The 14269-nt window shown below is 34.8% G+C and overlaps 1 protein-coding gene across 1 annotated transcript in view; it reads right to left on the bottom strand.

Moving 5' to 3' along the window:
* Window positions 1-7251: 7251 nt before the first annotated feature.
* LOC306851249 (protocadherin Fat 3-like) overlaps window positions 7252-14269 on the bottom strand; it is a gene marked incomplete at both ends in the record, with an annotated part of 43409 nt that continues 36391 nt past the window's right edge. Inside the window, 2 exons of the mRNA XM_079387405.1 lie at window positions 7252-7572; window positions 10760-10899. Of these exons, the coding sequence (XP_079243531.1) occupies window positions 7252-7572; window positions 10760-10899 (461 nt within the window). The remainder of the gene's footprint in view (window positions 7573-10759; window positions 10900-14269) is intronic.

The raw sequence follows: 14269 nt of genomic DNA, 5'->3' as shown, positions 1-14269 counted from the left end.
TCCTCTGCTAATAATGTTATCCTACAATCCTGTGCATGCAATTCAGAAAGAATTTAGAGAAATTTCCTCCTCCTGCAATCACATCAGATCACCAATCATTGGAATTAGGTGGCAGCCATTACCTCCTGCTTATGGGAAGGGGGAGAGAGAGCAAAAAACAAAACAAAATACGTCCTTGGACGTAACAAACGGTGTCAAAGGAAGTAGTTTAATAAAAAAAAATTCCATTAAAAAAATACAGATTGTAGTCCTTTAATGTTTGTTTGGCTATTTCAAAAGCTCATTCGGACTACATCATTAGACGCCAATAAAGCTTTATTATCTTTGATAAGGTTCACACAAAAACATACATGACATCTTAAAATTATACACAAACATAAAAACAACAAATAGACACACAAAAAAACAATCATCTAGTCTGCTATTACCATTTTTTTAACTCTTCAACTCTTTTCAACCTAACTGGAAGCAAAGCTTGTAGTGTGATGCAGACACAGCGTTGGAGATTATTTAAACTGTTTTTGATTGTTTTAAAGGCCTATGCACCGATATTATGCCTTAAAAATTAAACGAAGCTCCAAATGTAGTATTGATTAGAAAAAGATAAATGCAATGTAATAAGATGCAACTAAAGCTAATAATCATGCATAGCTAAGTAAATAGTCATTTGTTGTTAATGTCAAAGGTCACGTCCCATCAAACTCAAAAAACTCATCATTCACTTAGTAGAAGCCATGCAGTTAAATTAGACAGATGGCAACATATAAAATAAAATGCTCTTAACTTCAATAAAAGATGAAGAAAACATGCACATTAGTTGCATTTTTAGTTGCATTAGATGCAAAAAATATACATTAATTGCATTGTGTTGTGAATTATTGATTGCAGAAAGAAGCGAGGATGTTTAGAAACCAAAACTGACAAGTTTTTTCCAAGTTTCCTTTTCAGCATTTTTACATGAATCATTATGCATATTATTACAGTGTATGCAGCTGATTTTAAATGTATATTTAATAATAACCCCATTATTTGGTGTTGTGTTCAGTCACCATATATAAAAACCAACACCAGTTAATTAAAAAAAGTATATAAAAAATACAACATATTAAAAATATAAAACTTTAAGATTAGATTTTAATATATTACATTAAATTGGTATTGTATAAAAATAGTCTTTTCTGAAGTGAAAATGGTTGAGAGACACTGGTTTAAAGAATATCCTGACGGTAATGCATTGGGAGAAGAAACAGATTGTCTGAGGAAGACTGGAGGAGAAGATATGGGCTGGAATTCTATTGTTCAAGGGGTTTCTCTCTCTGTCTCTGAGCTTTGTGTTCAGCTGACAGCTTATTGGAAATACTGGAGAGCATGTCAATCACAGACATACAGTGTGTGTGTGTGTGTGTGTGAATCCTTTTAGTGATCCAGCCTTCAATTCATGCAGTCCATACTGATTTTTTATACCTTCATAACGAACGCGGTCACGTTCATCTCTACAGCCGTATTTATGACTATAGAGCATAGCATGAATATATATATATATATACATATCACAGAGACTGTGTCCAAACTACACATCCTCTATACGTCTGTGCATCATAGACATATTTCATATCCCTCATATCATTCCACAGTCTCTTTCATCTCTCATAAAAAAAAAACAATTCAACTTAAATTAATATTTCATTTACTAATTTATTTCTAAAGATAATGTGCATTTTTCCATTAATATTGCAAAATATACCGCATCAGGATAATAAAGCTTGCAATATATAGTAAACATGTCCATCACTTACATTTAGTTTCATGCATTTAATAAACGCTTTTTTCCAAAGCAACTTTCAATAGAGGAAGCAATTTATTCCTGATGCACAGGTTGTATTAAAAAACAAGAGAACTGAAACAAAATTGCCATTTATAAAATAGTGCAAAATAAATGCAAGAACTCATGCTGTGTGAACGCCCACTTGCTATGCTTTCTTTTTTTAATGCATGAATGCACTATTATTCCATTTTAGTCTTATGCATCCGCACATGCACAAAGATAGCCAATGAAAGATTGTGAAATATTATTCAACAAATGGATTGCTGCTTTTTGCTTCATCTCTCTGGCTCTTTCTCTCTTTGTTGTTTTGTATATGTGGGTTTATTCTGAAGATCAAAGAGAGGAGAGATGGAAAATACTCTTATCCGTGCCGGACAGCAGCACTGTTTTACACAACACACAGAATCATTTTAATAACCAGATTTCACCAAAAGTGAGGATGTTCACTCATGCAAAACTCATCAGCATTGTGGGCGGTTGTTAGGATCTTGCTGCTCATTTATTATGGTGTTCCATGGTTGCTAAGCTGTTGTAAGTGGTTGCTAGGTGGTTTTCTTACTTGCCAAGATGACCACCATATGAGGTTTGGTGATGACGTCAAATAGATATTTTACATTTTTGTCATTTAACAGACGCTTTTGTCCAAAGCGACTTACAAATGAGGACAATAGAAGCAATCAAAATCAACAAAAGAGCAATATGTAAGTGCTGTGACAAGCCTCGGTTAGCCCAATGCAATACTTGTAGCAAGGTTTTTTATAATAAATAAAAAGAGAATAATTAGATAGAATAGAAAAAGGATAGGTAACCCTAGTGTTAGATGTTTTTTATACAAATATTAACAAGTCAAAAGAATAGAAAAATAAAAAAGGGTCATTTTTGTAATAAATACAAAGAGAACAAGTAGATAGAATAAAAAAAGAATAGAAGACACTAGAGGCTCTTTTTTCTTTTTATGAAAACAAGGTGTTAGAAAAGAAATTGAATAGAGAGTGCAAGTGTTAGGCCCAAGTGTTTTTCTAAATAAAAATGAAAATAGAATTAAAATAGAGAGGGCTATAGAGTTAGAGGCTCAAATGTTACACTGCAGGCCAAAAGTTTGGAATAATTAAACATTTTTAATTATGAACAGATTTTGCTGCTTAAGAATTTTGTAGAAACCATTATGCATTTTTTTCAGGATTCTTTGTTAAAAGTTAAAAAGAAAAACATTTATTTGAAACAGAAATATTTTGTAATATTATAAATGTAATGGATCCTTGCTGAATAAAAGTATATATTTTAGTATGTTTTGAAGTTTCCGCAAAAAATATTAGGTAGCAAAATCAACATTGATAATCATATTTGTTTCTTTGAGCAGCAAATCAGCATATTAGAATGATTTCTGAAGGATCATGTGACACTGAAGACTGGAGTAATAATGCTGAAAATACAGCTTTATATCACAGTGATAAATTACACTTTAAATATATTACAGTAAAAAAACAGTTACTTTAAATTGTAATAATGTTTCACAATATGACTGTTTTTACTGTATTTGTAATCAAATAAATGCAGCATTGGTTAGCAAGAGACTTTGTTCAAAAACATATTATAACAAACTTTTGGCCAGCAGTGTCCATTTATATTGACATTTTAAGGGAGAAAAAAACAGTAAAATCTAAAAAACAGTTTTCTTTAGAACTTCTCACTGAGAAGCTTTTGTGGGATTAAAATGAGCAATAACCCTGAGGTTACAAAGAGCAAAGTCTTAATCTGTCATCTGCTCGCTCTCTCTCTCTCTCTCGCTCTCTCTCTCTCTCTCTCTTTCTCTCTCTCTCTCTCTCTCTCTCTCTCTCTCTCTCTCTCTCTCTAGGAGAAATCTGTGGCTTTCACGTGCAGGGTCTCAACGCTCCGTTTGAGGCTGTGGTTCTGAACCGCACGTCAGGAGAGGGCCGTCTGCGGGCGCGTGGACCGATCGACTGCGAGCGACAGAGAGAGTTCACCTTCATCATTCAAGCTCACGACTGTGGCGCGGGACCGGAGGGACACGCAGAGAAGAGATCACACAAGTCAGTGTGTGTTTGAATAAATGCATGTTCTCCACCTCAGTCTGATTCATGTTTGTGATGTTTTGAACTGGAAGGAACACGGTGAACTATTTTTAAAATGATTCATCTGTGCTTGACTCACCTCTCTGTTATTCACAGTTTCTTCTTTGAAGGTTTTTTTGTTTTCCTGCTTTTAGAAGTTCTCTGTTTTTGTGTCCTTTAAGTCACGCACCTGCTAGTTGAAACTTTTTAAATAAAAAAGTTTGGCGTCTGTAATTTATGTCTTTTGAGTAAGTCTCTCAACATGGCTGCATTTATTTGACTAAAAAATACAGTAAAAATAGTAATATTGTGAAACTTTATAAGATAGTGTTTAATGCTATATATAAATAAATATATATAAAAAAAGGAAATTAATAGTTTTATTTAGCAAGGATGCATTAAATTGATCAAAAGGGACAGTAAAGCATTTATAATATTCCAAAAATTCATTTTCAAATAATAATTTTTTTTTTTTTCAATATTAAGTAAAAACTGATTTCAAAATCGATAGTAAAGGCAACCCTTATTAATAAATGAGTACCAATAATAACTGATAATAATTGAGAAAATCAGCATATTTCAAGCTGCATATGCGAGTGATTTCTGAAGGATCCTGTGACACAGAAGAGTGGAGTAATGATGCTGAAAATTCAGCTTTGCATCACAGGGATAAATTACATTTTAAAATATATTAAAATAGAAAAACAGCTATTTTAAATGTTAAAAATATTTCACAATTTTCCTGTATGGTTAGAATAAGAAACTTCTTCTTACATTAGTGTATATACAGTATTTCAAGTTAGTAAAAGTACAATTTTTTTTTATCTCAGTACTGACTATGAAAAGCAGGTGTCTGACCTTCAGGCATTAAAATCTTTTAAGAGCTCTTGCTAATGAACACTACACCTGTTTACCTGCAGACTGAGAGCTGCAAACAATCACCAAGCCAAAGACGCTTCTCTTTCCCTGCAGATATCCACATAAAGATGCTTTAACAGAGTGAATGCACTGAGCTAACTGAAGTCCTTTGAAACAAAATTACATAAAGACATTTGTGAATGAGTGAGATAGAAATGAGGTTAGTGATGAAACCGTGGGAAAAAAAGATAAAGAGGGACCTTCCTCATTACTCTGTATCTCTTTAATCCACACAGGATTACTGTATCCGGCTTTGACAGCTCGGATACATGATACCACTCACACACACACACACACACACACACACACACACACACACACACACACACACACACACAGATAAAGGATTAAAGTGAGATATTAGACTCTAAAGGGTAGTAATGCTTCAAAATCACACTGCTTCACTAGAGATTTCATGCCTAATGCATATATAAATGCGTATGTTCTGGTTTTTAACATTATAACACAGATCAGCAGGTGTTTGAAATCCTGTCATTTGTCAGACGAGCTGTTGCCCTTTGCAAAGTATTACTCACTTTTTATGCTGCCTTTGACATGAATGATGCAAGCTTGTTATTTTGGTATTTTCAGCTAGCAAAAGTGTGTCAAGGCAGGCCGTGAGGATACCTGGAGGCGCCTTTTTATTTCATTTCAGACTTTTTTTTAATATATATATTTCTCTCCCTGACTTTATAAAGACCTGCAGGAGAGAGAAATCACAAACGAGGTCTCTTTAGTATGTTCGCTGCTTCTCCTGGACAGTGATGGAGAACAAATATAAACTTTTGAAGTGTTTTATCTTGGGAAAAACGTCTCCTCTAATATAATTATAGACACAAAAATCACAAGAAGACCTGCAGCACAGGTGACTGTATTGGCAAATGCCAAATTTAAAGTCTGATTTAGTCATATGGTCTTTAGTTGCTGGCAGGCCCCCTAAAAACATGCATTTAACTCAGCAGTCACATCTGTGGTGCGCTATTATGCCATGTTTCCATAAAATCACTAAATAAAATGCAGCCAACCGTGCTCCTCTCCTGATAAACACAACCTGACATAGTTGCTATTTTAATAGGTTTATAAAAAATATGTAGAGAAGGAAACTGGAAGGAATTTAGAGATGAGACACATGTCCTGAAGTCTTTTTGCTTGGGAGAAATTAATTAATTAAAATAAATCTGAAATAAAATATAAATATTAGATGTAATACTTAAACTTGAAAAACTTCAAATAAAGTTGGAAACTGAAATAAAATAAGATGAAGCACTAAAATGTTAAAAATTAAAATGGAAATAAAATAAAGATAAATGTTTAAAAAAATGACAAGCACATACAGTTTTTAAAAGTCAAACTAAAATGAAAATGAAAGCAGAAAGTATAAAAATAAAAATATTAATGAATAGAATAATGGTATATAAATAATGCTAAAATAAAAATGAAATGAATATGATCTCAATTTTGTTCCTTTTATCAAGTTTGAAATTTGATACAATGTCTCAAACTGTGCTCAGATTTGCTAAATCAGCAGAATTTAACAGAAACATCTCAAACAGAGTTGATAGTTAAAGTAATAGTTCACCAAAAAAAATAAAATTAGCTGTAAAGTTACTCACCCTACGGCCATCCAAGATATAGATGAGTTTGTTTCTTAATGGGAATATATTTGGAGAAATGCAGCATTGCATCAGTTGCTCAGCAGTGGATCCACTGCAGTGAATGGGTGCCGTCAGAATGAGAGTCCAAACAGCTGATAAAAGCATCACAATAATCCACAAGTAATCCACACCAATCCAGTCCATCAGTAAACACCTTGAGAATCCAAAAGCTGTGGATTTGTAAAATAAATCCATCATTAACATGCTTTAACTTTAAAGTGTCGCTTCTAGCTATGAGACTATAATCCATAATAATGTCCATCCAGTGTTGTTCTCTTAGATTAAAATCCACCCACATATTTGTTTAGACCTATTTTGGACCATTTTCACTTGTAAACAGTGTTTTATCTGTGCATATTTCTTTCCTGATTCAGATAAGATTACTCTTACAGATAAGAAGCAATATAATGCATAGAAGACTCACATTTATAGCATGAAGCAATGATTTGATGCTAAAAACATGTTAATGATGGCTTTTATTCTTACAAACACGCAGTTTCTCTCTTCATAAAATGGTTATTGATTGACTGGATCTATGATGTTCAAGTCTTCATAATTTAAAACAAATTAAAGAAAAAATTAAAGAAAATAATAAATTAAAACAAAAAAATATAGAATATCATTCAATTAATAAAAATAGTAAAACTAGATCTTTCATTTCCTGAAAAACACGTGAGTGGTGCTTGTTTACTGAATCAAGTCAAAATAATGGTTGCCAAAGCATTGCTATGCATTTCTAAAGAGTTTAATGCATTATTATGTGGTTGCTGTGATGTTCTGGTTATGTGGTATTTTCATAATATCTATTTGTAGCAATCTGAGTTACCATGATGGTGAGGATGTGCTGCGTTCGGCTCTCGTGGTCCAGTCTGCGAGCCGTGTAGATGATTCCATTGTTAGGGTCGATGCGGAAGAGCCGCATGCTGCTGGGGTCAACGCTGCTCTGGAGGCTAAAGGTCAAACGGTGACGCTCGTCGCGGTCAGACGCCAACACCTGAACCACCTCAGTATCCGGGGGCGTGTCTTCTGTGATTGTGATGTCATAGGTGGGCTGGGAAAAAACGGGGGCGTTGTCGTTGTTGTCCAGAACAGTAATGTGGACCTGTGAATCAAAAATTAAAAAACATATAGGAACTCTTCATGTATATATATATATATATATATATATATATTGCAAAAACAGATAACTCCGTTTTTAACAATTCTCAGAAATCATGTTTTTTCATTGAACAATACAATTCATCTCAATCAAACTGCAGTTGGGTTATTCTGACTAGGTTAAAAAAATACTTAAAAAAAGCTAACTAACACAATAAAAACATGATAACAATAAAAAACATGATTTTTGCAAATGTAAAAAAATTGTTATCTGTTTTTGCAAATAAACTCTTCAAATATATATATACATACACACACACACACACACACACACACACATATACATGCAGTTGAAATAATATAAAATGCAAATATTAGATTAAAAACAAAAACTTAAAAAAGGCAACTAAAATACTAAAATTACTAAAACTAAAGTGAAATAAAAAATAAAACTAATTAGAAAAAAAGTAAAAATCAACAACAACAACAACAACAAACACCTACAGTACTATAACTTAAAGGGATAGTTCACCCAGAAAAGAAAATTCTGTCATTAATCTCTCATCTAAAGCTGTAAGACCTTCGATCATCTTCAGAACAAAAATTAAGATATTTTTGATGCATTCAGAGAGCTCTCTGACCTGTACGAAGCTACGAGAATACTTTTTGTGTGCAAAGAAAACAAAAATAATGACTTTATTCAACAATTCGTGAACCTCCGCATCACCCTATAGCGCCATTTTGGAGAATATCCCATACATAAACAACGTATGCGGCGTATGAATGTGCATACGTTGTTAACGTTCAACTTAAAGTGTAAACAAGGTAAACAGCATATTCGCGTACGGCACTGCTGACACAGAACAGCATGTGTTGTTTACGTATGTGATACTCTCCAAAATAGATGAGTGTAAAAATAAGTGGTTATTTTTGTTTTCTTTGCGCACAAAAAGTAACATTTGTAAAATTACAGTTGAACCACTTGTCACATGGATTATTTTAATGATCTTCTTGCTACATTTCTGAGCCTTGATCGTGTAAGGATCCTTGCTGTCTATGGAGGGTCAGAGAGCTCTCGGATTTCATCAAAAACATCTTAATTTGTGTTCTGAAGATGAACAAAGGTCTTACAGGTTTGGAACGACATGAGGGTGAGTAATTCATGACAGAATTTTTATTTTTGGGTGAAAGAAAATAAAATATAAAATTAATTAAATCACTTAAAAATCACTTAAAAATGCCACAAGTGGAAAATGCAATCTGGAAATGTTTTTTTCTCATCTGTACTCGATAAGAAAGCTCATGAAATTCAAGTACTATGTATTATATTAGTAACTTTGATCACATTTAAATAAAGTAGCCTTGTATTGACTGATGTGTTTGCGCATTTTCTACATTTCAGGAGTTTTATTTATTATGAGTCCAAGTGAACTTCTCTGATCAATGCTGATAAAACTGGATAGAACTTAATGAAAATCACATGACTTGCACGCACCATGAGTGTAAGAACAAATCGAAGCTGATTGAATGCTGAAACGCAAACAAATCGGCTGACGCAAATACTCAGTTGTCGCTAACCTGTATTAATAGCCCCACCGGTCAAAGGAGCACGCAGACAGCATGAGAGCACACAACTGTGAGTGTCTGCGAGTGTGTGAGATCGAAACACGTTAGCTGATCTAATTATAAAGTAATAACATACGTGCACTTCCGACTCACACCCGGCCTTGCGGAGACACGCTGAGCTCCATCTGTGTGTGTGTGTTGCAGACAGTGAATGAATGTATATTTGAGTATGAAAGTGTGTGAAATATGGTGCTTTCTAAATAGAGAACAAATCTTGGAGAAGAATACAATCGCTTTCATAATTTTTTTTCCATTTGCCCCTTCTCTGACCCTCCCTCCAGCACTCTTTGTTCACGTGTGTGTTTGTACTTTGTAATTTTAAAAGGAATGCATTTGCATCCAACATATGCAATTGACTGAATTTGAATTAGTTATCTTTTGTGTTTATGCTCTTGTGCATGCGTGTATGTTAATTTAGTGAATAAACTGAATAAATGCGAGAGCTCTTCTGGTCATCCTCCTCCCAAAGCACTGCATCAGCTTCTACTCCGAAAGATAAACAGATCGATCATTCATTTTTCCTCACTCTCTCACATTTTTCCTTTCAGGATGGATTGTGTCCTTTAAACTCTGACCTTCACAGACATATTACACTGAAAAAGGCTCGTATCCATGGCAACGGAGCTATCAATCCGATGGGACCTTGACATCAGGGCTAGGCAATCTGAACGATGACAGATGTTATCAATCAAACCCTCACCATCAAACATCAGCATCAATCATTGACTAAACAGCTGCTGTCAAGCGGACAAACACTAACTCTTCTCCAAAACCAAGTGAGCTTCCTCCCTAGACACTTTCAGAAGCACGTAAAAGACAAAAAAGCTGCTCCAAAAGATAGGAAGAAACATTATGCTGCCTTTTAACATCATGTCTGGCCATATTCTAAGGAAGAAAAGGAATGCAAAAAAAGTAAGCGAAAAAAATATGATATCTAAAAATTACGTGGAGAGAAATGCGGATTATACACATGAATTAATATAGATTTATAAATATTAATGCAACTAAAATATTAATTAGGTTACTATATATTTAATATAAGATAAAAAGAAATTCTATGAACATTAATATTAATTTTATATATAAATAAAACATTAATTTGACTAACATTATATATTATTTTATGGATAATATATAATGGATAGAGAGTCGGACCCGAAGGTTGCGGGTTCGAGTCTCAGGTCCGGCAGGGATTGTAGGTGGGGGGAGTGAATGATCGGCCCACTGCCCACTGCTCCGAGTGTGTGTTCACGGTATGTGTGTGTTCACTGCTGTGTGTGTGCACTTAGGATGGGATAAATGCAGAACACAAATATGAGTATGGGTTACCATACTTGGCCACATGTCACTACACACAATATATATATATATATATACAAACACACACACACACACACATATATATAGTAATAATATATAATATTAAAAGAGAAAGAAATTATAATCAGTATTTATATATTTATATTAATATAAAAATAAATAATTATACATCAGTGCATTAGTATCATGTATCAAGTGTCTGTGAATGTTTATTTAGTTTTATTTGAGTGTGTGTGTGTGTTTACCTGAGTGTACGCTATATTAGTCCCATCAGTAACCTCCACAGTGAGGTTGTAAAATGATCGCTGCTCTGCGTCCAGAGGTTTAGCGATGACGATAGTGCCGACACCTTTCTCAACGTCAAACATACTGTCCACATCACCGCCTTACACGAAAAGAGAAAACATGATTAAACACACAAACTCTATACGTTCCATCTCACTCTCTCTCTCTCTCTCTCTCACACTCACACACACACACACACACACACACACACACACACACACACACACACACACACTCATATGTGAATCCTGGACCACAAAACCAGCCATAAGTGTCAATTTTTCGAAATTGAGATTTCTACATCATCTGAAAGCTGAATAAATAAGCTTTCATTGATGTATGGTTTGTTAGGATCGGACAATATTTGGCCGAGATACAACTATTTGAAAATCTGGAATCTGAGGGTGCAAAAAATTTAAAATATTGAGAAAATCTCCTTTAAAGTTGTCCAAATTAAGTTTTTAGCAATGCATATTACAACTCAAAAAAATAAGTTGATATATTTACAGTAGGAAATTTACAAACCATCCTAATGATTTTTGGCATAAAAGAAAAATCTATAATTTTGACCCAATGTGTTTTTGGCTATTGCTACAAATATACCCCAGCGACTTAAGACTGGTTTTGTGGTCCATGGTGTTTCATATAAGACTGGTTTTGTGGTCCATGGTGTTTCATATACAGATATTGCACACAGATTCAAACACTGCAGTACTCAGGTACACCAGATGAGGGCGATAAAGGGTTTGGAAGTGCTAAACATAAGTAGGATGGGATCTCCTCATTATACCCACAGACACACACACACAGCAAATACACAACACACAGCCCACATATGCAATATATCGTTATATAAAACACATATACAGACATCCTACATATGCAAAACACTAACACAATATATGCAGACATATACACTCTCATATGTACGCATGTGTGTGTGCTACTCTCAAGATTCAAGATTTGTATTCATCACATACACAATTATACAGAGTATAACCAGCAGTGAAATGTAAGTATAACTTTTTATATAACTCTTTTATATCTTTTATATAACTCTATATAAAAGTTTCCTCCATTTTCTAAGACTTCTACATCCTACACAAACACAGTCTAACAAATACATGCTGCCCACAAACACACAGCACTCTCTAGACTCTGCTCAAAGAGGAAAGATTGCCTCATAGACTATTAACAGAAACAAAAGGAAGGCAAACCAAAAATATGGATCGAAGAAACAACTGTTATCGTACAGTGAAAGCCAGCTGTTAGACTATAAGTGATAGTTCACCCAAAAATGAAATATCTGATTATTTACTCACCCTCACATCAATCCAAACCTTTCTTCCATGCAACACAACAGATGTTAGTTCAAAGAACGTTCACATTGCACTTTTCCACACAACAAAAGCAGACCAGAAGCTGTCAAAATGCACCATAAAAATAGTTTCAATCACATGATAACTTTGTGTGAGAAACAAACTGAAATTTCAGTTATCATTCAGTGTAAATCTTGCCCTCCACCACAGGCCTCAAACCTCACTCTAGACTAGTTTTGCTACATTTTAATTAGCCACAAACAATGAATAACAAATTTTGGTATCACTCATTTTATCATATCATTTAAATTTTCACAAACAAGACTTAAATTTCAGTCTGTTTTCATTCATTCACACAAAACTTCAAGACTTAAAATATACAGTGTTCAAGTCACATGCACTATTTTTCTGTTTTTTGTTTGTTTTTTTTAGCCCCTTAAAGCTATTTGCTTTCATTGTATAGAAAAAAAAAAAAAATCACCATTTTGACTTGCGTCTATAACAGAAAAAAAGTCACGCCATTTTGGAACAACATGAGGGTGAGCAAATGGTGACAGAACTGTCATTTACAGGTGAACTATCCCTTTAAGATGTAGATCGCATTGTTGCATGAGTGTGTTTGAACCCCTATGCATGTGAACAGAGGTGAAAGTGTGTTTTGGCAGGACGCAATGCTCCCTCTTCACGCTCGTTCTACCTAGGGCGCATTAATCATCTCGTGCCTCCTGTTGCAGGAAAACATGGTGGAGAGATACACTTACATACGCATACACACACTTACACACCCTTTCATTCATCACCGTCCACCCTCGCTGCCCTCACACATGCTCCCTCGTCTGGCGAGCTAACCCTGAACTGACCCCTGACCTTTATGAACACTCGATTGGCTGTTTAATGACGCATTTAATCAGGCCGCAGATGATAAGGCTGGATCAACGACCACCAGAAGGGTTTTAGGTATCTCATAAACAAAACACAAACTCTCTCTCACACACACACACACACACACACACACACACGGATGGAAGCAGGAATTAAACCATTATCGCCACTGCACAGTAAATGCTAAGCGCACACACACATGCATACAGCAATATATCAAACACACATTTAAATCACATTTGTATCAAGAAACACGCCCTCAAATTCACATCCCAACCAATCATGTTTAAGCAATACAGCACAACACCAAGGGATGATGGGAATGCAGAGCTAGCTGATGGTTAAACGGCAACAGAGCAAGAGCAGTTCTGCTGAACTTATATAAATATAGAGAGAGGGACAGACAGAGGGAGAAAGAGAGAGGCAGGAGAAGAAAGAGACAAATAGAATCACAGAAAGAGAGAGATAAACATTCAGAGAGAACAAAGAAAAGACAGAAAGACAGTGAGGTAGAAAAAGAGAGACAGTAGCGACAGAGACATCAGGGCTAAACAATAAGGATGAAATTGCCACTGCGTCATTGCGTAAGTTTATCATTTGCAGGCGTTTATAAGTCTCCTTAAGTCAATGTAAACATTCAAGCAATTTAAAAACCATTTAAGAGGTGAAAGAGAACTCTCCAAGATGGGCATTTGGATGTATTTTGGTCTGTTTTTGTCCGTTACAGCACAACCTTCTCTCACACAACACAATACACATTTCAATTCTCTTTCGCACTTTTATCATGTGTTAACACATGCGTATCACAATTTTGGTGAGTATAAAGTTAAGTGAACATTAACATCCTGTGAAAATCCACGTGTTATATAGTGGATCCGTGACAGCGGCTTAATAAACCTGCTGCGGTTTGTGTCCTTAAAGGGTTAGTTCACCCCAAAATGAAAATTCTGTCATTAATTACTCACCGTCATGTCGTTCCAAACGCGTAAGAACTTCGTTCATCTTCGGAACATTTTAAGTTTGTGTTTTTGATGAAATCGGAGAGCTATCTGACACTCCATAGACAGCAACACAACTGAAATGTACCCAGGTCCAGAAACGTAGCAAGTTCATCGGTAAAACAGTCCATATAACATCTGTGGCTCAACTTCAGTTTTGCGATGCAACAAGAATTCGTTTTTGCTCAAAGAAAACAAAAATAACAATTTACTCAACCATTCTTCTCCCCCGAGTTACGTCTTCCAAAATTTTGGAGAGTACCCAAGAACG

This window comes from Barbus barbus, assembly GCF_936440315.1.
Source record: "Barbus barbus genome assembly, chromosome: 31".
In the NCBI taxonomy this organism is placed as follows: Eukaryota; Metazoa; Chordata; class Actinopteri; order Cypriniformes; family Cyprinidae; genus Barbus; species Barbus barbus.
This window is presented reverse-complemented; position numbering and strand designations above follow the sequence as displayed.